The sequence below is a fragment of the Cervus elaphus genome, chromosome 14, assembly GCF_910594005.1.
Source record: "Cervus elaphus chromosome 14, mCerEla1.1, whole genome shotgun sequence".
Lineage (NCBI taxonomy): Eukaryota > Metazoa > Chordata > Mammalia > Artiodactyla > Cervidae > Cervus > Cervus elaphus.
In genome coordinates this window covers 21,248,790-21,272,357 of record NC_057828.1, presented here as the reverse complement: position 1 = coordinate 21,272,357, position 23,568 = coordinate 21,248,790, and the positions used below count along the sequence as shown (strand labels likewise).

The 23,568-nt window shown below is 39.7% G+C and overlaps 1 protein-coding gene across 2 annotated transcripts in view; it reads right to left on the bottom strand.

The window, feature by feature from the left end:
- Positions 1-23,568, bottom strand: part of KCTD3 (potassium channel tetramerization domain containing 3) — a 62,947-nt gene that overhangs the window by 11,469 nt on the left and 27,910 nt on the right. For both annotated transcript variants that reach the window (XM_043922808.1, XM_043922809.1), the window contains exons 9-13: positions 22,615-22,805; positions 12,027-12,142; positions 2,291-2,378; positions 2,055-2,171; positions 8-178 (exon numbers count right to left, since the gene is read on the bottom strand). In XM_043922808.1, coding sequence (XP_043778743.1) covers positions 8-178; positions 2,055-2,171; positions 2,291-2,378; positions 12,027-12,142; positions 22,615-22,805 — 683 coding nt within the window. The remainder of the gene's footprint in view (positions 1-7; positions 179-2,054; positions 2,172-2,290; positions 2,379-12,026; positions 12,143-22,614; positions 22,806-23,568) is intronic.

The following is a 23,568-nucleotide window of genomic DNA, read 5'->3' as shown; positions in this document are numbered from 1 at the left end:
ACTTCACCTGATACCAGATGCTTCTCTGACAGCATGATCTTTGTGACGGGGCTTCGGTGAACAGTGAAGGTCTGGAAAAGCTGCGGGCCTGACCCGACCGTCTCTGGGTGCTGCACGATGACGCGCACCGCCCCAGAGCTCGTACCATAGGCAATCTCGATCCAGTTACCACTGACACCTACACAGAATCAAAAGTGGAGCGGTGAAATAACAGGAGACGATCAACAGGAAGCTGCCCTTGCAAGTGCTCCCTGTGACAGAAGAGGCAGAGCTGGGTTCAGCACTTGTATCGGCCCAAATCCAGCTCAGCACAGAAATCTCAAGACTTCTCTGACCGTCTTAAGTGCCTTAGTTCCTTTATAAACCAATTCCTAACACTCACTCCACTGTACTATGGATTAGATTCTATCACAGCAACTGTAACCCCTGTTCTCTATCTACCACTACTCTTTATTGATGAGACTGAATCATAATCACTTTTAATCTAAAACACCTTACAGAGTGCCTTGCCTGAGACATAGCAGGTACTCATTAACTGCTTAAAGAATAAATCTGATATGCTAAGAACACCACTGATACAACACAGCATTCCAAAAGTAATGCTCCATATGACTTCCAGCTTAGAATGACCATCTGTTTTACTTCCGCTACAATATTAAATCTTCTCTTTGTGTAATCAAGTACTGTAATTACTTGTACATATACAAGTAATATGCTCTTAAACAGTTTCAAAGCTGTTAACTAGGGAACAAATATACCCATTACACTGCTGACATCACACTTACCTATGTTGTCTCTTTTAATTATGTACAAGTATCTCATCATGTTAGGTTCATCTATGGATTTTTTTCTCAAACAGGTGCCCAGATTACATCACATATTTAAAGACAGAATGGAGTTCAGGGATCGACAGCCTTTCAAAGCTTCACAGAGAACCTCTTAACTTTAATAGCTGTTGTTTCTGATCAACCCAAAAATATTTGAATCAAGGGAGAAAGGGCGGCCTATGGAAAACACTTCTCAAAATTTAAGGCGACTACACCCTCATGTCTTAAAAGAAGATATTGCCACCACAAATTTTTTTCTCCCTTTTAAATTAAATTGCAGGGGTGGGGCGGGGGGGCGGGGAGCATACTTCATTCTAGAGCAAGGGTCAGCAAACTTTCTGTCAAAGGCTAAACAGCAAATAGTGTAAAATTTGCATGCCAAACTGTCTCTGTGACAACCACTCACCTCTGACACAGCTGCACAAAAGCAGCCAAAGACAATACATAAAACTATCAATGAAAAGAACATGGTTTGCTGACTTCATTTCTGAAGCAATGCAGTTTAAATTCTACCATAATTTCAATCAAAACTGTCTGTGTACACCAGAATATTTTTCTTTCATACAGAAGATAATGATTTCTTACAATCAATTCAATAATATGATTCTACACACGTAATACATTCAACCTATTACTATTACTGGCCACATGTAAGTATTTCCTAGAATTCCTTTCATTACAGATAAATTTTCAGTTCCCCATTTATGTTTATCCTTCACTCTAGAATACAAAAAATCTTAATAATTTACAGAACTAGTTTGTTAATTTCACTGCAATGGCCTCTGAAAGAGAAGTTATGGGTACTGATGTTCTCCGAAACTTAAATTTGAAGTTTCCCAGAGAAATATGCTTATTTTCCAAGAGATTAATAGTCTAAAAGCTTCTGTTGTTGTTGTTAAAAAGATAAAGCTCTTAATTTCAAAATGAAATCAGTGATCATAGGAAGGTAAATGTGAAGGTAAGTTTTAAAAATAATTCTAGTTATTATCATAAGAATTAACAATACAATTCAGAAGAAGAAAAGTTCTAATCTTCCACCCCACAGTATGTTTATTGGTTATGTTTGACCTCAGTCTAAAACCAAACATCAACTTCAGACTAAAAGAAATGAAATCCTATCACTGCAGTTTACCAAAACAAAGGACCAGATTAGTATTAGAATAAACCAATGAATAAACATACATAAAACAACATCAATAGCTTATAATAATTTTGCTATGCACTAACTTGTTTTGGGTGTGAGGTAAACACTCAGAGCAGTAATAGCATCATTTGAGGAATCATGATAAAGTTCAGTTACAAGAAGATCATTATCCTTCATTCGCAAAGGGAACTTCTGCATATCTAAAAAGTAAAAATAGTATGAAAAAAAATAGTAAATCTAAAACTTTAAAAATTCATATTTTATTTTCATTTTAAAAAGTCATACTAAACAGAGCCATCCTAAGTGTCTGACCACTTACCTATGTAATATATTGATCCATTGTTACATCCCAGCAGAAGGAAGGAGCCGGCAGTGTCGTAGCTAGTTATAGGAACAACGTCTTGAACCTGATGTAGTGAGAATACTGTTAGATGTCAGATGTTAATTATGATCTATATTTTCTGCTCAATTTCCTCAAACTTTTTTATTCTTGCAATAAAGAAGATACTTAATTAGAGCTTAGAACATGGACTTTCTTTATACACACACACACACACACATCCATGGGGAACTCTGAAGAACCATCAATAGAGTCCCCATTAAAGCTTCTTTTAAAAAAAAAAAACAAAACTTATTTCCAACAGCAGCACTTTCCTTTCAGAATTTAGCTGGCTTATCTCCATTTTCTGCACATGAGCATGAGGTCAGAGCACATACTAGGACTAGAAAACTAAGTCTGACCCAGGCCCCTTTCTCCTTTCTCTCTCTCAAATAAGAGATGAAATGACCTGCCCAGAATTAGAATCAGAAAACAGATCAGCCAACTTCCAGACAGTACTTGCTCCCTTGATACACTGTCATTTCTTCGAAGAGGCAGCATTCTCTATCTCCCCCTGAAGACTTCTCCTCTTTTTTCTAGGAAATGGCCAACCAAGTTCTCAGATGCTTTTGCTTTTTCAAGCACTAGAATTAAAAAATCAGTTTTCCAAGCAAATCAGGCTAGTTACAAATTAATGAATGCTTATGTTTGTGCTAAGAGAAAAGCAAAGGGCATGATCTTTACTATAAAACAAAATGAAAACCAGAAAGTCTTACTGAGTACTGGCAGTAAGATCAAACTCAACTGCCCTTATGTACAGCCAGACCAGGCATGCATGTGTAACTTTATACACTCAACTTTCACATTATACACTTTTTAGGTACTAGATATCATCCAGGTGAAGAGGTACTGGAATGGATAAGGGGTATGAAATACTACTTCTGCTCCGTAGGAGCTTAGAAACTCATGGGCAAGAAAGAAAAAAAAGACAATTACAATGTGACAGGCACTAAAATAGGATGTGCAATACAACCATGGAGGAAGAAAGGATTCCTGTTCCAACTCCAGTCCAGGGAGAAGGACAAAGATCAAGGAAAAGTTCAAAAAGGAAGTAATGCTTGAAAACAAAACAAATAAATAACTAGGAGTTAGGCAGAGAAAGGAAAAAGGCACATGACTGAAGAACAGCAAGTACAGCACAGAATCTACCAATTCTAACTAAAAACCAAACTTAAAAACAACTAAATCTTGGAAATAATGACTCCTATAAGCTGTTCATGTTCACAACCCTAATTTCTGTGCATATTCTCTGGTGTCATGCTTGGTTATAAGTCACACTAGCAATATCTCTGCAGAGATTTGATGGCCACCCTCAACCCCAGGTCAGGTTTCTGTTTTAGAGCCAACAGGTTCAGAGGAAGGTAGTCACTGAGAACTCTTCCGTGATGGGTCAAGAGGTCTGAAGAAAGGAGGGGAGGCTGCTTCACTGATGTACCTTCTTCTATCAACTGTATCTTTTTAGTTCAGGTACTCCAGAAAGTGCTTCAGTTCAACCCCAGAGTCTTCACAGTCAGAGGATGGGGTAGGTAAGGCCATGAGATTCCTCTCTCTCAACCATTTTTCAATGAAAGGATGGCAGCAGCCTGGAGCTTTCCCAGGCACATCCCAGACAGACACGTGACTTCCTATTCTCTGGGAGGGCGGGCTCCAGGATTAGAGCCTTCCTAATCCTGGAGCAGTGACGGATTTCTTCTTCTTGGGCTCTAAAATCACTGCTGATGCTGACTGCAGCCATGAAATTAGAGACAACTGCTTCTTGACAGGAAAGCTATGACTAACCTAAACAGTGTGTTAAAAAGACATGACTTTGCTGACAAAGGTTCATATAGTCAAGGCTATGGTCTTTCTAGTAGTCATGTACAGATGTGAGAGCTGGACAATAAAGAAAGCTGAGCACCAAAGAATAGATGCTTTTGAACTGTGGTGTTAGAAAAGACTCTTGAGAGTCCTTTGGAAAGCAAAGAGATCAAACCAATCAATCTTAAAGGAAATCAACCCTGAATATCCTTTGGAAGGACTGATGCTAAAACTGAAGCTCCAATAACTTTGGCCACCTGATGGGAACAGTTGATTCACTGGAAAAGACCCTGATGCTGAGAAAGACTGAGGGCAGGAGAAGAGGACAACAGAAGATGAGATGGTTGGATGGCATGACTGATTCAAATGACATGAACCCGGGCAAACTCCAGGAGACAATGAGGGACAGGGAAGCCTGGCGTGCTACAGTCCCTGGGGTTGCAAAACATCAGCGGTGACTTGGCGATTAAACACCACCACCACCAGCTCTTTCCCGGCACCCCGACCACATTCTGCTCTTCTCCTCATGTCCACCTCTTAGCACAAGGAGAACAGAAAAAGCAGAGGACACGTGAAGTTAGGTTACAGAGGAGGTGGTACCAAGATCTTCTCTCCAAGCGTAAGCAAGGAGGCAGTCAAAACCTGAGAAATCACACTGATCGGTACATGTGGTTCCGTCATGGTGGTCACAAACCTAAGGTAGAAGGGAGTTTTCTCTCCTAAGGTAGTTCAGAGATTATCATTAATGTCTATGCAAAAATTTAAATGATTTACATTTTGAAAATAATCAGTCTATCTTCTCAAGCAATACCAGGCCCGTTAAATCTTGTAACCACAATCTCTACCTGGATAATCATTTTTTTAACAAAATGTTTTAACTTTCATCCACTACTTTTTAAACACTTATTTAGATTCACCAACGTATCGAGAAATGCCTTTGCTAGTAATGTTCGCAGTATTCCACTCCTTCCTCTTCTAAGTAAAATAACCTTATCAAAGGGCATTTCTTCAGCAGTCCTTCCACTGAGGGTTATAAGTGACAAAGTCTTTCTGTATTATATGAAAACATCTCTCATTCATGTTTGAATGACAGTTTTGCTGAATGTAAAGTTCTCGGTTGAAACTTATTTCCTCAACTAACTCGAGAATAGCCTACTGTCTTCTGGCTTCTACTGGTGCTCACGAAGAGTCTGTTTTACATCTGACTATAGTGTATCTGGGAGCTTCCCTGCTGGCTCACACAGAAAAGAATCGCCTGCAAGGCAGGAGACACAGGTTCAATTCCTGGACTGGGAAGATCCCCTGAAGGAGGAAATGGTAGCCGACTACTACAGTATTCTTGCCTGGAGAATTCCATCAGCAGAGGAGCCTAGCGGGTCACAGTCCAAGGGGTCGCAAAGAGACACAACTGAGCAATTCTCTGTCTAATACACACAACACACACACAATGCACCTGTCAGTACTCTATGGACACCTTTTGACACTTTTTATCTTCTATTACATCACAATGTGTATATTGATTCACAATGTGTGAATTCGATTTTATTCAGCCTTAATGTATTTCTTTAATCAACATAATCATGTTTCTCTTTAATTCTCCAAAACTGTGAGCAATTATCTCTTCTAAATCCCCTCATCTCCACTATTCCTTTCTGAAAGTGATTGGCTCATTTCTTCTTTTCATATTTTCTACTCACTTTCTGCTTCACTGTGAATGATTCTCTCAGATGCATCCAGCAATCCACTGTCTTTTTATTTGTCTTTCCGTTTAACACCTTAAGTTCAGCAGTCCCTAACCTTTCTGGCATCAGGGACCAGTTTTGTGGAAGACAATTTTTCCACAGACTGGGGCTGGTGGAAGGGATGGAGAGGGTTGGCTCTGGGATGATTCAAGCAATTTGCATGTTACTCCTAATCCAAAGGCACCACAGATCTGACAGGAGGTACAGGTCTGCAGCCCGGACGCGGGGGACCCCTGCACTGAGTAAGTTTTGTTTTGAATTTTCAATGGCTTTCAAATTTCCACTGTTTTATTTTGCTTCTTTTCTGACTGTTCCTATTCATTATAGTTTAGTCCTTCTTTCTCGTTAAGTAACTTTAGGAATTTACTCAATAGTAGCTCATTGTTCAATTATGTTCAGCTCTAGGGAACATCTGTACTCCTGCCTACATTTGATGACCTTCCCTCATTTGCTCTCATGGGTAGTTTACCAATTTAGGAAGGTTATGGGCTCACTTTCAATAGGAAATATTTCTTTCCTGAAGTCCTGTGTGCCATATCTTGTTTGGTTTAATGTCCACCTCTAGAAATGTACATGACCCTAGACCAGGTCTATACATTTCTCAAACTGGAGTTCCCCACGCACAAAGACCCTTGTGCTTCCAATTCATGCATTTGTACTCCCAGTATGACTGCGGCCTCAATATCTCATTGATGGTTTTCTCCTGCACTGCCTTTCCCAATCCAAGATATGGAACACATATCAAGTTTTTCTATTCCAAAATTATTAAGCAAAATTTTCCCAGTCTTCTTCTCAGGGACTTAGGCAGATTATCAAAGCTTCAGCTTTTTGCAGGAGGCTGGATTTACACTGTCCCCTGAAGCCATGCCTCTTTCTTGTTTCTGGTGGAATCCCAGAATCCAGAGCCTTGACTTTGACATGTGGTATGCAAGTATGTATAAAGAAACAAATAGCTAATATAATTCAATATCTGATATTAATACAATATATGCTATTTAATATTTTTACCCAATATTTCTGTACGTCAGTAATGGCGGGGCCAGTGTCAGCTGATTTAGCGTTGTACTGTAAATCCCGATGGCTCAGCAAGTAAAGAATCTGCCTGCAAGGCAGGAGACGCAGGTTCAATCCTGGGTCGGGAAAGTCCCCTGAAGGAGGAAACGGCAACCCACTCCAGTATTCTTGCCTGGAAAATCCCAAGGACAAAGGAGCCTGGTGGACTACAGTCCACAGAGTCACAAAGAGCCTACACGACCGAGCACACCCACGCACTGAAAACCTAAGCAAGCACATGTGACACGGTGGTGGTCAGCATACAGCAGACGTCCAGGTGTCACGTCTCCTCGCCAGCGACTCGGCTGACTCAGCTGTGCTGCTGCAAATCCCAAGTCAGAAAAACAACCTTGGGATAGTGTTCAAGACACAATAGACACCCAAATGCCAGTCCTCTCGCCAATGAATTCTGGCCCTAAGATTCCAATTCCCACCTTATCCGTACCTTGCAGGGCTCACAAACCTGTTACAAATACAAAAAACAAGACAGCCAATCCCACCAAACCGTACCTGCAACATCAGTGCTGCAAGTGCATCAGACCACAACAGAAGAGAAGAGAAATGAAACAAGCCTCCCGCATTCTGGTCCAGCACAGCCCTCAGACCACAGAAATTCACTTTCATTCTCCGTTCCCAGAGCCTGAATTTCCTCCTCAAGCTCGCCCTCCACTGTTCAGTTAGGTTATGACTCAGAAGGTGACTGGCTGATGATCCCAGTCTTCCAGAATGAACAGTTTTCTGATCCTTTAGGAATGAGAATATACGATGACTTTCCAGGACTGACTTCCAAAACTGTCTTTCAATATGAGAATGAAACCTATACTATGTTTCCAATATACATCTACACTTAAACTTGAATGACTGGGGAAATAAGTCCTAAAACTGCTATTCTGCCATGTAACTCAGCCTAGCCTACCTATTGGAAACACTCCTTATTACTAATCTTCTTAAATCTAAAGAGGAATTAACAAAGAGAAAACTGAACTGTTTCTTCTAAAAGTTAATTTCCCTTTTTCTTACTCCCATCAGATACAATGAGTACATGACACTTTCATTAACACTTTACTGAAGCTGTCCTAGCCCACACGTGTGTTTTGTGTGTTCAGTCGCTCAGTCGGGCCCGCCTCTTTGCAACCCCATAGACTGTAGCCTGCCAGGCTCCTCTGTCCATGGAATTCTCCAGGCAAGAATACTGGAGTGGGGTACCATTTCCTCCTCCAGGGGGTCTTCCTGACCCAGGGACCTCAAGTCTCTTATGTCTCCTGCGCTGGCAGGCCGTCTGAGCCACCAGGCAAGAGCTACAGTGAGAAACTGCTACCCCTAAATACCACCATGGCTTTCAGGCTTAAAAACTCTTGCTCTCAGGCTTGCTCATCTGACTCAAATATTTCAGATCAATCTTGCTTATACAACTGGAGTCAGGAACTACACCAGTTGTCCTGTGTACTTCTGTGTTACTCCCGGGCAGAACTGTGGCTTCAGGCCACATCAGAATCTGCTCATCCGTGCCATAGCAGTCACAGGAGTCAGCCCCAGGTCACAACTGTCTGTTGAGATTTTCAGATCAGACACTGAGATTTCATGACAGACTAGCTCGGTCCTACACACCAAAAAAAGAAATAAATAAATCATCTATCTAGGTTATAAGTTACAAGGCTTGTTTGCTGCATGAATGTTCAACTTACCCCAGGTCTTCCTGAAATGTGATAACAAACCTACTTTGTCAGCTATGGTTTTCAACTCATGCATGTACCAAACAAGAAGCAACAGGCTATACCCATGGGATTAAAAGCTTAAGAGTATGCACTTTGAGGACACCAGTATAGTTTCGGGGATCTCAAAAATATGAAAATTTTTACACACAGTTGTGACATTAGAAAAGACAAAAAAGCTGATAAAGACACATGTTCCTTTAGGAACTGCAATGTACCTCACAAGTTTTATGGCATAGACAGCACCACTTCTCCGAGCCACTGAAAGCTCAGACTTTACATATTAGCCAAGTAACCTACCTGAGAGCAGACCTTCCATAAATCATTAAAATCCACATTCCTCTTTGCAGGAACAGCACCAACGGAAGAATCCCTCCTCCTCAATTTTAGATCAACCCAGATCAGTCCTTTCCCACACTCCCGGGCCCATCACTTTTACGCTAACATCTTTATGATGCCTTTTCTGTGCCTGTATGGAAGGTCCTATATGAATTAGCTCAGTCACTGTGAGGAGACTTGACTCCTGGATGTCTTGTGTGCTGACCACTAACTGCCCTGCACATGCCATATTTGCTTGCTTAGGATTTGCAGTGCGTGTGTGTGTGCTCAGTCGTGTCAGGCTCTGTGACTCTGTGGACTGTAGCCCACCAGGCTCCATAGTCCTTGGGATTTTTCAGGCAAGAATACTGGAGTGGATTGCCGTTTCCTCCTCCAGGGGACCTTCCCAACTCAGGGACTGAACCTGCGTCTCCAGCATTGCAGGCAGATTCTCTACTTGCTGAGCCAGCGGGATTTACATTAACAGTGCTAAATCAGCTGACACTAGCCCCACCTAATCTTAGCTAGTATCTTTTTTCTACAACCGTGACTTCCATGTCTTCATCTAGAATGAAATTTAATTTTCCCTGATCATAATCTCTTTCATTGGAAGTCTTTCATTCTCTCACCACTTTCCTGCCATCTTTTGTTGCTGTTCAGTGGCTAAATAGTGTCTGACTCTTTGCGACCCCATGAACAGCAGCAGCACGCCAGGATTCCCTGTCCTCCACTATCTCCCAGAGTTTGCGCAAACTCATGTCCATTGAGTTGGTGATGTCATCTAACCATCTCATCCTCTGTAGTCCCCTGTTTCTCCTGCTCTCAATCTTTCCCAGCATCAGGGTCTTTTCCAATGAGCTAGCTTTTCGCATCAGGTGGCCAAAGTATTGGCACTTGTTAGGCCCTGCCATAAGATCTCAAGGACATTCCTGCACAAGCTCAACTCAAGCATGACATTCAATTACCCTCTCTCTGTCCCAACTGCAGCTTCCAGATCAACCTATCACCTTCGCTGAGGAGCTGGGCATCTGATCAGCTGAATTTTTGTCCCATTCTCTGTCACCATCCTGGTACCAACATGTCCACCCTGATGACCCTCACAGTTCTGACCCCTATTGCAACTACTTTTACCTTTAAGTCAGTCCAACATATGATTTAAATGACTACATCACCGAGAACTGCTCCAACTCCAAAATCTTAATTTCAGCCTTTGACAACAACTTCCTATCTTCACAATTTCCACTCCTTTTAAGTCATCGACCTGCTTTACCTTCTCTCCAGTCCCTAGAATCCTTGCATCCTTCTCTGCTTGCCTGGTAATCCATTACAATCTTACAATTTCAACTGCTTTGCCATTTTATGTTTCTCTTCCCTTTGTGTGTCAGACCCATTTAATTACATCTTCAATCCTGAATCAAGCCAAGGCTGTATTCTCTTGCTCTTGTTCCCTCCCAGTACTGAGGGTTAAGGAAGAAACTCATAAAACTGTACCAACCAGGTCCGTTATAAAGATTTATAATCTCTGCAATCCCTGAAACACACCTCCATGTCTTTCTCCTCCACAGTACTCCTTCCTGACTCCTCTATCACAGAGAAAGAAGTCTCTCTTCTCTATTGGGTCTACTATGTCCTAGACACTATGTACGTATACTCCTGACTTCTATGGGACTAGCAACCATCTCCATTCTTCCAATCTTTAAATGCTTTCTCTGTCAACTCCCTTCTCTAACAAGCATGCTCAAGCTTCTAAAATCCTAGAGAAAAAAATGAAGCACTGAATATCTTTTCCTCCATTTAGCCTTGATCCTTAATCACTTCATTTCTCTGCTCTACTTCATCATCAAACTTTTGAAAAACATTCTGAACTTGCTGCCTCTAATCTCTGATCTTTTAATTTCTCAGTTCCTGCAATCTGTCTCCCCACCACAACCTAACTTTGCAAATGATATTCTACAACCAAAACCAACACCATTTCCCAATCACACCATATGTGTCCCTTTAGCTCTTCATTTCCTATCCTGTTCCCTTAAAAAGCTAATGTTACCCAGCATTTCAGTTCTGGCTTTTCTTTAGAGATATCCTTTCAATGGAAAATCTTATCAATTCTTATCTTTCAATTACCACAGAAGTGTTGTGGTTTCCAAATGCTTTTTTCTAGCCCTTTCTTCTTTCTTAAATTCCAAAGGGGTACTCCCAACTGTTTCCTGAGCCCCTGTATTCAGATACCCACAAGAATCTCAAAAGAAACATATTTAATCATTCTAATTATTCCTCACACTATGCACCAGCATATATGCTTCTCTCACTCATTCCCTTTCAATTTAAAATATTACCAGCCACCCAACTGTCAAAATTAGAAAGCCATCTCTCTTCTTTAATTTTCTATATCTAATCAGATACCAATCCTCATCGTTTTAGGATGGCTTATGAATTGCTTTTCAAATAGTCTCTTAGCATGTACTCACTCTGGCTGAATCTCTGCTTCTTTTGCTGGATACCTTCCCTGATCTCCAGTCCACTTTTCGTATTAGCTATTACTGTTATCTTTCTAAACCATGGATCTGACCAAATCACTCTCTGCTTAAAGCTCTTTAGTTTTTCTCCTCTCCTTCAGAATCAGGTATTAACCTATCTTTTTTTTTTTTTTTAATTAATTTATTTATTTTTTAACCTTTCTTTAGTCTTATATCCTTCTTGTTCATCTCAAGTACCTGAGACCATCTAGTTAGCTATCTTCTATTTTCCTACAGAACTGTGCTTCCACTCAGGAGATGAAGTTTGCCTGGACTACTACTATTCCCAAGGCATAAAACTTAAAACATTTCAAGGCAATAAAGAAATGTCAAATCACAGTATAAAAACCCATTCATTTTCCAAAGTGACTTAAGATTCTTGAAAATATAGTCAGACTTGTATCCAGAAGCTAATTTACCACTAAATATATTCAATATTCTATATAATCAAAACAGAAACAATACGAATTCCACAAGAGCACAACCAGCACACGTTTCAGAAATAATCTCATTTCTGTGACACGCATTAGTTAAAACTAACCTGCCAGTGCTGGGTGACAGCGTTCCACACTCCCACTTTCCCTGTATGACTCGTGGCCACCAACTGGTTACCAATAAAGAAGAGAGCATCGACAGGAACACCAAGGCTGAACACTCCTAAAATGATAATAAAAAAACGGAGGTTAAGCAATCACCAGATTTCAATTAATCAAAACTCGGCCTAAAAACATCTTAAAGGTGTCTCATTTCTACAAATTATGTGCCAGACATTTTGGGAACCAGAAATAAGAAATTTTAAGCTCTTAAACAGCAGGTAAAAGTTTGCCCCAGGTAATCTCACTCTGATTGAACAGCTTGTTATCTGAAGCTGTGGCTCCCAAACCTAGCTGTAGTTATTCAGTGGCTCAGGCGTGTCCAACTCTTCAACCCCATGGACTGCAGCACGCCAGGTTTCCCTGTCCTTCACCATCTGAGCTTGCAAAAACACATGTCCATTGAGTCAGTGATGCCATCCACCCATCTCATCGTCTGTCATCCCGTTCTCCTGCCTTCAATCTTTCCCAGCATCAGGGTCTTTTCTAATGAGTTGGCTCTTCACATCAAGTGGCCAAGGTATTGGAGCTTCAATATCAGTCCTTCCAATGAATATTCAGAGTTGATTTCTTTTAGGATTGACTGGTTTGATCTCCTTGCTGTCCAAGGGACTCTCAGGAGTCTTCTCCAGTACCACAGTTCAAAAGCAACAATTCTTCGGTGCTCAGCCTTTTTTATTGTTCAGCCCTCACATCAGTACATGACTATTGGAAAAACCATAGCTGACCATCAAAAAAACTGGGTAGATTTAAAGTGAACATAATAAAATAGTAAGGATCCTGGGATTATGCTAGACCCACTAAATGAGAAAACCCACTGCCTTTGTATAAAATCCATAGAAGCTTTAGCTGCAGCCTGCTCACAGACCCGATATTTGAGAATCACTGATCTGAAGACACAGACTTGGCGACCCAACTATCCACAATGTATCTAGAAATCTGAAAATAAGCAAACAAGAAAAATGAAACAGCGAGTAGTCATGCTGTGTTCAAAGTAAACATTCAGGCCTTTATCAGAGCTTATCTTAAATCTCTCATCTGCCAGTATTGCAGATTTCAATTTAATTCACTCCAAAGACACTATACTAGGCCATGGGATTAAAATACATGAAATGATGGTTAAACAACAAGGATTTACTGTATAGCACAAGGAACTAAATTCAATATCTTGGCAGTAACCTATAATGGAAAAGAATCAAAAACAAAAAATTATATACAGAGGACTGCCCAATACTCCAGTGGTTAAGAATCCACCTGCCAATGCATGGGATATAGGCTGGATCACGGGTCCAGGAGGATTCCACATGCCGTGGAGCAACTAAACCCACGCACCACAACTACTGAGCCCAACGGCCCTAGAGCCCATGCTCTGCAACAAGGGAAACCACCAAAAACAAGAAACCAGCACATCACAAGGAAAAATAGCCCCTGCCCGCTGCAGCTAGAGAAAGCCCGCATGCAGCAACAAAGACCCAGCAGAGCCAAAAGTAATTTTTTAAAAAAGAATATATACATCTCATCTATCTCTGAATTCCTCTGCCGTACAACCGAAGCTAACACAATACTGTAAATCAACTACACTTCAGTAAAAAAGCAAACACATGAGAAAATAGTATCTTACTAGGTACTTGTGATTTAAAAGAAGAAAAAAACCCACAACCAATTATAACATAATGCAACAAAAGGATGCACACAGTAACAACCAGAAGAATAAAAGAGAGTAGGAAAAGAGTTTTCAGAATATTTCTTAGGAAAGAAGCCCTCTGAGTTGGGTTTTTAAAAAGGTGAAAACAAGTTCCTCAAACCGGGGGATTTGGAATGGGTAAGCCCAGGGAATCTGAGAAAAGGGAAGAGACACAGGTGAGGAAGGACCTTGTAAGAAGAGCTCACGTTAATAGCAAAAGAGCCACAACTGCCCAGCTAACCTCGGTCTTGTCCATGTAGCACCGCACAGCTGTCCTCTGTAGCTGAGCGCTACACCTGCAGTCAGGAAGATTCTGTGCTGGAATCCTGGCTCTGAAAGTACCTTCACCACTTTTCGGGTTACTTATCTGATCGATAAAACAGGGTCTACGCTCAAGGTCTCAAGGCTCATTTTCACCTTAAAAATGTTATAATCCAATTTTAACATTTAAATAGTATTATCTTAAAAAATAGTATTGTCTTAATTATTTGAAAAGTATCTTATGAAAAGTATCTTTTTATTTAACCATAAGTCTCATTATAGAATAAGTCTAAATAAGTCTCATTTAGAAGACCATTTTATGTGGATCTTTAGCTGTTTCAGGTATCAGATTTTTTTTTTTTTTTTTTTTTTAAAAAGGTACCTAATATGTGACAACAAGAACAATTTTCTCAGCATCTAGTTGAGAAAAACAAGGATTCACAAGACTTTGAAGAACTCATGGGGAGAAACAAAACTATTAAATGTAACTGCAACGTGTTAAAAGCATAAGCCAGAAAAGGTAACTGATTTCTTCTGAATTTTATATCAATGAGGGATATTTCTCTTTCTGTTCAGAACTGTACTATATATGAGACCAGGCCAGTGGCAATAAACAACACCTTGAAAATTCTCAACCAATCTTGAAAAAGCCAGGCATCTCGCAAGGAATGAAAATGATATAAGCTTGACAAAAATGAAAAACCCGGAAAGTATGGCCAGGAATGTCTTCCTTATACACACCTTAACTTTTACGTACTTATAAATACATATTTATACACATGAATAGATCACCTGAGCCCAACCTGTCAACCAGAAAAACCAGAGCAAAACAAAACAAAGCCTGCACACAAAAGCTAAACTGGTTGAGAAATAAACTCGCCACTTCAAAGCAGTGTAATCATTTCACATGCAATTTCAGGGATTCTCATGTATGAGTATTTTAATTTTGATGCTAGACAATTTTTCAGAACACGTTAAGATACCTATATTCAGTAATACAGGCTATGTGAAAGGTAGAAATAAAAACAGGAAAACTAGCAAACACTGATTACTTGAGAGAAGAGTGAGATTCTGGGAAATCAAGAAAGACATTCTGAACCATCTCAAGAAATTTAAAGTGTCACGCCTGACCCTTGCTTAGACTCAACAACCCAGACCGTTATCCACAAAGAAGACACTGTAAATAATGACAAGTTCCTGTCTTAAGGGAGCCTCCTGGTAAAACAAGCCAGCAGTACTGTCTGATGTAAGTTATAATGAAGGGATTCAGCCTCTAAGGGAGCTCTATCATGGATACACCAGCTCTCAAGTTTTCTTTGGATGGTTTTGTCAAGTTCTGAAGAATATTTGTAACAACAAATGATCTCTTTTACAGGGTGTGAACAAATTACTATGTATTATCTCAGTAAGTAGCTAGCAAGTCAGCCTTTGGGGGAAAAAAAAAGCAAGGCATAAAATCTTCACTTATTGGCATGTTACAAGTGGCAACTTGAAAAAACAAACTAAAATCACAATTGATCTCCTTTCTATATAATTACAAGTATATTATAATTTCAAAACATTCTAAGTTTTTTCCCCGAAGTTTTAGGGCGGACTTTCACTAACAGTCATGATGGATAACATGACATCAGACTATTTCTCACTATAAACAACAATAACAAAAGCCTGGCCAAAATACATGAGACAACCGTTTTTAGACATTGGACAACAGGCAGCAGGAGACTTGAAAGCCAGTAAATACACAAGATAAGCCCCATGATCAAACTGGCTTTCTGTATAAGCCTTCCTGACAACAGGGAGGTGAAACTCAAGGGAAAACCAAATGATGGTTTTTCTCAACTGAGAAAGCTGAGATGAGAGGCCAGAGCTGTTGAGGAAGCTAGAATTTACGAATAAGATATAAGAAAGAAGGGAAATGCACCAGGGTGGGTGTGAGGATGGCACAGAATTTTAGAGGGGTTTCCCTAGTTTCCCTCTGCCTTGGCTGAGGCCAGGCTGCACCTGGGCTGGCCTGAGAATCCATAAGGAATAAAAAAGAGGGGCTGCAGCAGGCCTGGGAGCTGAGTGGAGATAGTAGAGGTCACTTGCGGGTGAATTCAATAGTTCCAGCTCAGTAAGTGTGAAGAGTCTTTCACTCTTCAGGCATTCTGTGAAGATTTCAAAGTGACAATACTTAACACACCCTGAGCAGGAGCCATGCCCTAAAATAAAATATAAAGCTGAGAAAGGGTACCTGTCCTTAACAAAGCAAACGAACAACAAGCTTAGCAGAATAAACGTCCTCTGGTAATTTAACTGCCTGCTGGAACAAAACTCACATCTTAAAAGCACCATTAATCCACACTCCCTGCATAACGGATCATGCAACGCCCAGCATATAGCACAAGTTCCTAGACATGTGGAAAAGCAAGGAACCGTAACTCAGAATAAAGCAGATGATTCAAACAATAGATTTAGCAGACAAAAACTAGTAAAACAGCTATAATGAATATGTGGAGTTTAATTAAAAAACAGGACATAGTGAGTGAACAGACTAGAAAAATCTCAGCAGAGAAACAAACTAAAATAAAAATTTAAAAAGGCAATCTTAGAGCTGAAAAGGCCAACATTTCAAATAAAAAGCTTATCATATGGGCTCCACTACAGACTAAATGAATACCACAGCAAAATGGCAAAAGACAGTAAGATACTGATCTAAACTGAAGGATGGGGAGGAAAGAAACTGGAAAAAAACTAGTGCTCCAATGGCCTCTAGGCAAATATAAAGCGGCATAACATGAAACTGAATCTCCAAAAGAGGAAGAGAGAAGAGGGAATGAGGGAGGGATAATATGGAAAGAGAAATGGGGGAGGGGAAGTGGGGGAGGAAGACAGAAGACTCCCCTCCCACAATGGTGTCAACCAAAAATGTCTCTAGACATTTCCATAGGCCCGAGGGACATTATCCCAAGTTGCAAACCACTAATCCAATCTACGTACAGATTAGATTAGATCTATGTAATCTAATCTATTACAAATCAGTAACAGGATGACAATCTCATAAAAAGAGGGTAATGATTTTTAAAAGATGTGTCTCAAAAAAATAGTACAAATGGCCAATAAGGATATGAAAAGATGTTTAATACCATTAGTCATTAGGGAAATGCAATCAAACCCAACATTAAAATCATTGTATATCCACTAGAATGGCTCAAATTAAGACAATGAAAAAGTGTTGGAAAGGGTGTGGAGCAACCAGAACTCTCATATACTGCTAGTACAAATGTAAAATGATTTAACCACGTGCAAGACAGTTTTACATTTTCTCATAACATTAAGCATGCACTTTTCATACATCCCAGAAATTCCACACCAAGATATTTAATTTTTAAAATGTCCATATAAAGAGTTCTACTTAAATGTTTACAGTAGCTTTATTCCTAGCATCCCCAAATTGAAAGTAAACCAAATGTCTATCAACAGATGAACAGATAAACCAATTCTGGCACATTAACTCAATGGAATACTACTCAGCAATAAAAAGGGATACACCACTAAAACACTCAACAACATGGATGCATCTCAAAAGCATTATGTTGAACGAAAGAAGCCAGACTCAAAAGAAGACATACTACGTAATTTCACTCATATGAAATTACAGACAAAAGAAATCTAAAAAAAAAACCAAAAAGTCTAAATGGCTGTGTAAACAATGGGGTTTCTGCTGAACATCTGCTTTCCTTTCAAGAACCTGGAGTTTTGGTACAGGCTAGGCGGAGGGTACTTCAGTGACTAGCCTCTAGTAATAAACTTGGGTACCAAGTCTCTAGTGATCTTCCCTGAGACATCTCACAAGGCAGTCAGAATCCACTGCTAGGGGAATTTTTAAGCAAATACCACTGGAAGGTACCTCCTGAAAGCCTGCACCTGGTTTCCACTGAACTTCTCCCCCACTTGCCATGAAGTGATGGGAGCAGACACCACCATAGGTCTTTTCTCTTGTCAGTTTTGCTTTGCATGCTTTCACTATAAGACACCATAGCTCCAAGTATCTATGTGCTGAGTCCCCCAGGTCCTTCTGGCAAATCACTGAACCTGGGAATATCTTGAGGAACAGACACAGAAATAGAGGAATGAAGCCCAAAGACTAAGCCCTGGGGCATGCCAACATTTTAAAATTCGGCAAATAAGGAAGAACTATCAAAAGGAACTGAGAAAAAACAAAGAGCGAGGATAAAAATCATGATAATGAAGTGTTCCAGATGCCAAAGGAAGAAAGTCTTCAAAAGGAAAAGAGTAATCAAATCAACTATATCAAATGACAGTTCTAATCAGATGAAGACTATGAACTGGAACCTAGGATTTAGCAGAGTACAGATCCATGGGTGGCACTAACAGAAGTGGTTGTAGACAGTGCTTAGGGACATGATTAGAGCAACTTCAAATCATGAAGAGAGGAGGAAGACATAGAAACAAGATCAGATACGGATAATGTGCTAGGATTTCTGGGTAACTTTAAAGCTCCACCAGAGAGAGGTCAGAGGTTAAGACTACTGTTCTGGGTGTGCACACATTTCTTTCTCTGCACTACACCTGGCTATTCAGGAGAGTAATGCCAATTTGGCCTGGGCTGTAGTTTCTTCAGGTAGGTAAAGCAAAGGGAGAAAGAGAAGAAAATAGAGGCTCTATGCTAGAGTGACTGTAAACAGAGAATCCAAGCCTGATGGAATGGGAAGCAATGAGTCAAGATCCCAGTGGAGTTAAAGAATTTCTGAGTTAGAAAATTAGAGTTAGTAATTTCAAAGGAACGAAGGGTAGTAATCCAAAGGGCAGCTGAGCACTACATCAAGTGTAAGTCCAGAAGGAATGAAATCCGAAATCCGGGCAGGTGCAGCGGTGGGGAGATGGGGAGGATGGGGCATGGAGACAGAAGGAAAGAGAAATGGTCTAGAACAATGATTCCCCAAGCATGGTCTGGGAATCCTCACCGGTCTGTGGAAACCCTCCGGAAGCCTGAAGTCAAGACGATTTTCATTGCCTTTAAAAATAAAAACCTCTCATTATCTCAAGAATGTGCAGACAAGGAGTTCTCCAGAGGCTCCATGACGTGAGGTCACCACTGAGATAACGGCACCTGCACGTGTATTCTTCTGTTTTCTAGAGTGCTTTATGGTGGCAAGCTGGGGGTACAACTGAGTTTCCCAAGACTAACTTAATTTTGGCCCAAATACTTCCACTATCTTTAATAGCTGTCTTCAGTTATAACTGCTGTAATTATTTTAGAATACAAGTTTTCCTTCAGCCTACAAAGAAATACAAGAAAAATGTACACTTTGCTATTCTGCAATGTTAGTTTTTAAAATGTTATAAAAATCTTTCTACATTTTTAAATTTTACCTACAACTGTTAAATATTTTGTTCTGAAATAAATTTATTTTTAATACATTTTTATTGTACTTAACTTGCCTGCTCAATCCATATAAACCCAACAGAGCTGACAAATATAAATATGACCTAGAGGAGTTCTTTGATTCATGGAAAGAAGGACTCTAAAGAAACTGGGCAAAACTGCATATAAAAATTTTAAATAACAACTTTTCCCCCAATTTATACATGTTAATAACTTGCCTTATTGTGCCTAAGCAACAAAACCTTTTTGAACAGTATTATAAAGCCAGTTGTGGGTTCTTTCAGACCAAATACTCGAGAGTTTAAGGAAGTATTTTAAATGAAGATAGGAAAAACTTTTGAAAAGCCATGAACTATTACAGAACTTCAAACTAGAAATGACAAAGCCACTGAACCTTCCTCCTGGGCAGGGTATGGCACTGCTCTAGCGAGAGGAGGGCACACCATCGCTGGGAGACTAGGAAAGCCTGGACAGATGGCAATGCTGCATGCCTGCAAGATGAACGTCAGCAAAGGAAACCACAATGCTGGCCCTTTTCAGTGACCCAGTAAATCCTCAAATTAAAGACTGGCGCAGACAGTACCTGGTCTGCAGAACTGCATTTCTCTCTTACAAATACACAGATGTAGCTGCACCTCGTGTTTTGTTTTTCTTCATCTAGTACCAGCCTCAACCAATCATTAAAGATCTTTTATATGAATTCAGTTCAGTTCAGTCACTCAGTCGTGTCTGACTCTTTGCGAACCCATGAATCACAGCACGCCGGGCCTCCCTGTCTATCACAAACTCCCGGAGTTTACTCAAACTCATGCCCATCGAGTCAGTGATGCCATCCAGCCATCTCATCCTCTGTCATCCCCTTCTCCTCCTGCCCTCAATCCTTCCTGGTATCAGGATCTTTTCAAACGAGTCAACTCTTCGCATGAGGTAGCCAAAGTATTGGAGTTTCAGCCTCAGCATCAGTCCTTCCAATGAACATCCAGGACTGATCTCCTTTAGCATGGACTGGTTGGATCTCCTGGCAGTCCAAGGGACTCTCAAGAGTCTTCTCCAACACCACAGTTCAAAAGCATCAATTTTTCGGCACTCAGCTTTCTTCACAGTCCAACTCTCACATCCATACACGACCACTGGAAAAACCATAGCCTTGACCAGACGGACCTTTTTTGGCAAAGTAATGTCTCTGCTTTTTAATATGCTGTCTAGGTTGATCATTACTTTCCTTCCAAGGAGTAAGCGTCTTTTAATTTCATGGCTGCAATCACCATCTGCAGTGATTTTGGAGCCCCAAAAAGTAAAGTCTGACACTGTTTCCACTGTTTCCCCATCTATTTGCCATGAAGTGATGGGACCAGATGCCATGATCTTAGTTTTCTGAATGTTGAGCTTTAAGCCAACTCTTTCACTCTTCTCTTTCACTTTCATCAAGAGGCTTTTTAGTTCCTCTTCACTTTCTGCCATAAGGGTGGTGTCATCTGCATATCTGAGGTTATTGATATTTCTCCCGGCAATCTTGATTCCAGCTTGTGCTTCTTCCAGCCCAGCGTTTCTCATGATGTACTCTGCATGTAAGTTAAATAAGCAGGGTGACAATATACAGCCTTGACGTACTCCTTTTCCTATTTGGAACCAGTCTGTTGATTACAAATACACATGGCACTGAAATATTCAAAGTGTTGAAAACTTACGAATCTCATGCTTTATCCTAGAACATCTGTGTTGATCTTTGCAATAACGATGCAAAGCAATGTTGGGTAAAAACAGCACACACCTTAGCATGAATCAAAGGAGTGGCAGTAAACTATACTGGTAATGATTAAATTCTTCTCTGCCACATTTTCAAGGAAAGAAAACAGTTTAAGAATTTCCTAGATGAAGCAATCTGTGTAAGAATTTTTACTAAGTCTCAATTTCGAAGGTATGTCTTCTAAATATTCTATGTGACTAAGTCCTCTCTCTGTGTCGGGAAGCACCTTCCCAACTGCTGGATCTGAGAGGAAATCAGCTGTTCCTTTCACACGGGACCATTTTCATTGCACAGGATGACTTACAACTATGGTAATTCAGTTTTGGGTATCTGGTAGACTTCCCCCAAAAAGTGGAACAGAGCAAATTTGTTATTTCAGTGATACAAGCTCAATGCTTCAAGTGAAAATCAGGAATCTGGAAAATGTTTTCTGCCACAGTAAGTATGAAAACTTCCTAACACACTGGAGTTCACAGATGTGATCAGTGGTTATAATAATAAATGTGATTTTTTAAAATGTACTGACAATGAAAGGTATCAACATTTTGAAGATTTTACATGACTCAGTAAACCAACACTTAAAAAATGACCAATGCATGATGTTATACAAAATTATATAAGAACAAAAAGACCCATTCAAAGTACAAAACTGACTGACTTTAATTTAACAGAGTATGATCTATACGAACAGAGTTTATCAATATGATTTCAAAATTTGGGGACAGGAGCAAACAATATCCACAATTATCTAAAAAGACTATATAAAAATGTTTTTTCCAACTATATATCTGTGTGAAGCCAAACTCTTCACTAAGTTCAACCAGAAGAACAAATTCAGTCACAGGAGACTGAATGCACAGGTTCAATTAAACATAAAAGAGGTTTACAAAACGGTAAACCACTGCCACTCTTCCCATTTTGGAGACAGTTATTTTTTACTAAAATTATTCATGTTACCATGTAATGGGTTTTTATTGTTATTTTTTAAATTAAGTTATCAGAATGTCAGTATTAACTCCTATTATGATAAATATCAATAGATATAACCTATACATACAAAAACAATTAATGGTCCTGAATGACTTAAGAAAGTAAAGTAGATTTAGAAGAGATTGAAAAGCTTGAGAACTTCAGGTCTAGAAGCAACAAGTGGGGGGACAAAGAAAGTTATTTACCCCATCTTCAGCCCCGTGGTATGAAAGAGGTGGAGAGAATGCAGCCACCAAACAGGATTCGGGAAGGGCACCTTCTCACAGAGCAGGCTAGTCAGTTTGTTTGCCTCTTTACCAGATCATTCCTCTCACACTGAGCAGTCTCACTGTTACCGAACACTGAACAGAAGATGCACCAGCTCTAGCTAACTAATAACTAGTCCAAGTTAATTTTGATATTTATGGGCAATCCCTCTTAAACTTCAGAATATTACATGCAACAGCATAAATAACATTTTCCTACCGATTTCGCTTCCACTTCCTCCGTCTTGGACACTCCATAAGATGATGCTACTCTCTGAGGCAACAGCCACCATTTTGTCCTTGTCCCCGTGTGGACCCCCGACCACTTTTGCATTTAAAGCTACTCGTTCTATAGTCCAGTCCAAATATGGGCTTGTAAACACTTGTTGCCATCCTGATGATTCTTTGATTCTGTTGAATATAAACAGACACATAAATAAGACTCAGCAGTACTTAGCAAAGAGAACATGAATGAATTTACCAAAATAAGTTTAGTCACAGCTATTTATCTATGTATTTACTAAAAAATAAAATACACATAAACTACTTAAAAAGAGACTAGAGGTCTATACTCCTCCAAAGAATAAGTTAGGAAAGTTCTCCGAACTATAGACTTAGAAACTTAAAAAAAAAAAACAAAGGTAGTATCTTTTTACATTTTACACAAAAAGTGGTACTTTGCCATTATTTGTGAATGGAAATAGTCAACAAAAATCAATTTCAGGAGAATTAATATTCCTATTAGTTACTAATCAGTTATTAAATTACTATGATTAGCTGAGGATCAATCATTTTTTGATACTTCAGATGACAGTCTATTAAGACAAACTAAGATAAGGGTATATGATACCTGGTATATGACACCTTGGCATTATCAAGTGAATGAAATGTGACCTTTGGAAACCACTTACTGAGGACTGGATTTTTTAAAGGTTTCACACAAAATGAAAAAAAAAATGTCATGAGCCTATTCCTTCTCCATAAGTAAAGGTTTCTTATCATGATTCAGATTTAGTTGACTGAATAAAAATGCTTTAATATATAACTGTTGATAAACATATTTGTAAATTTTTAATAACTTTTGCTGTCCTAACTGAATTGAAGTCTTTCAGACATGCATTATTTTGTGGGGTTACACATTAAGCCTTTGAATATTTAAAACCTACACAGTTAA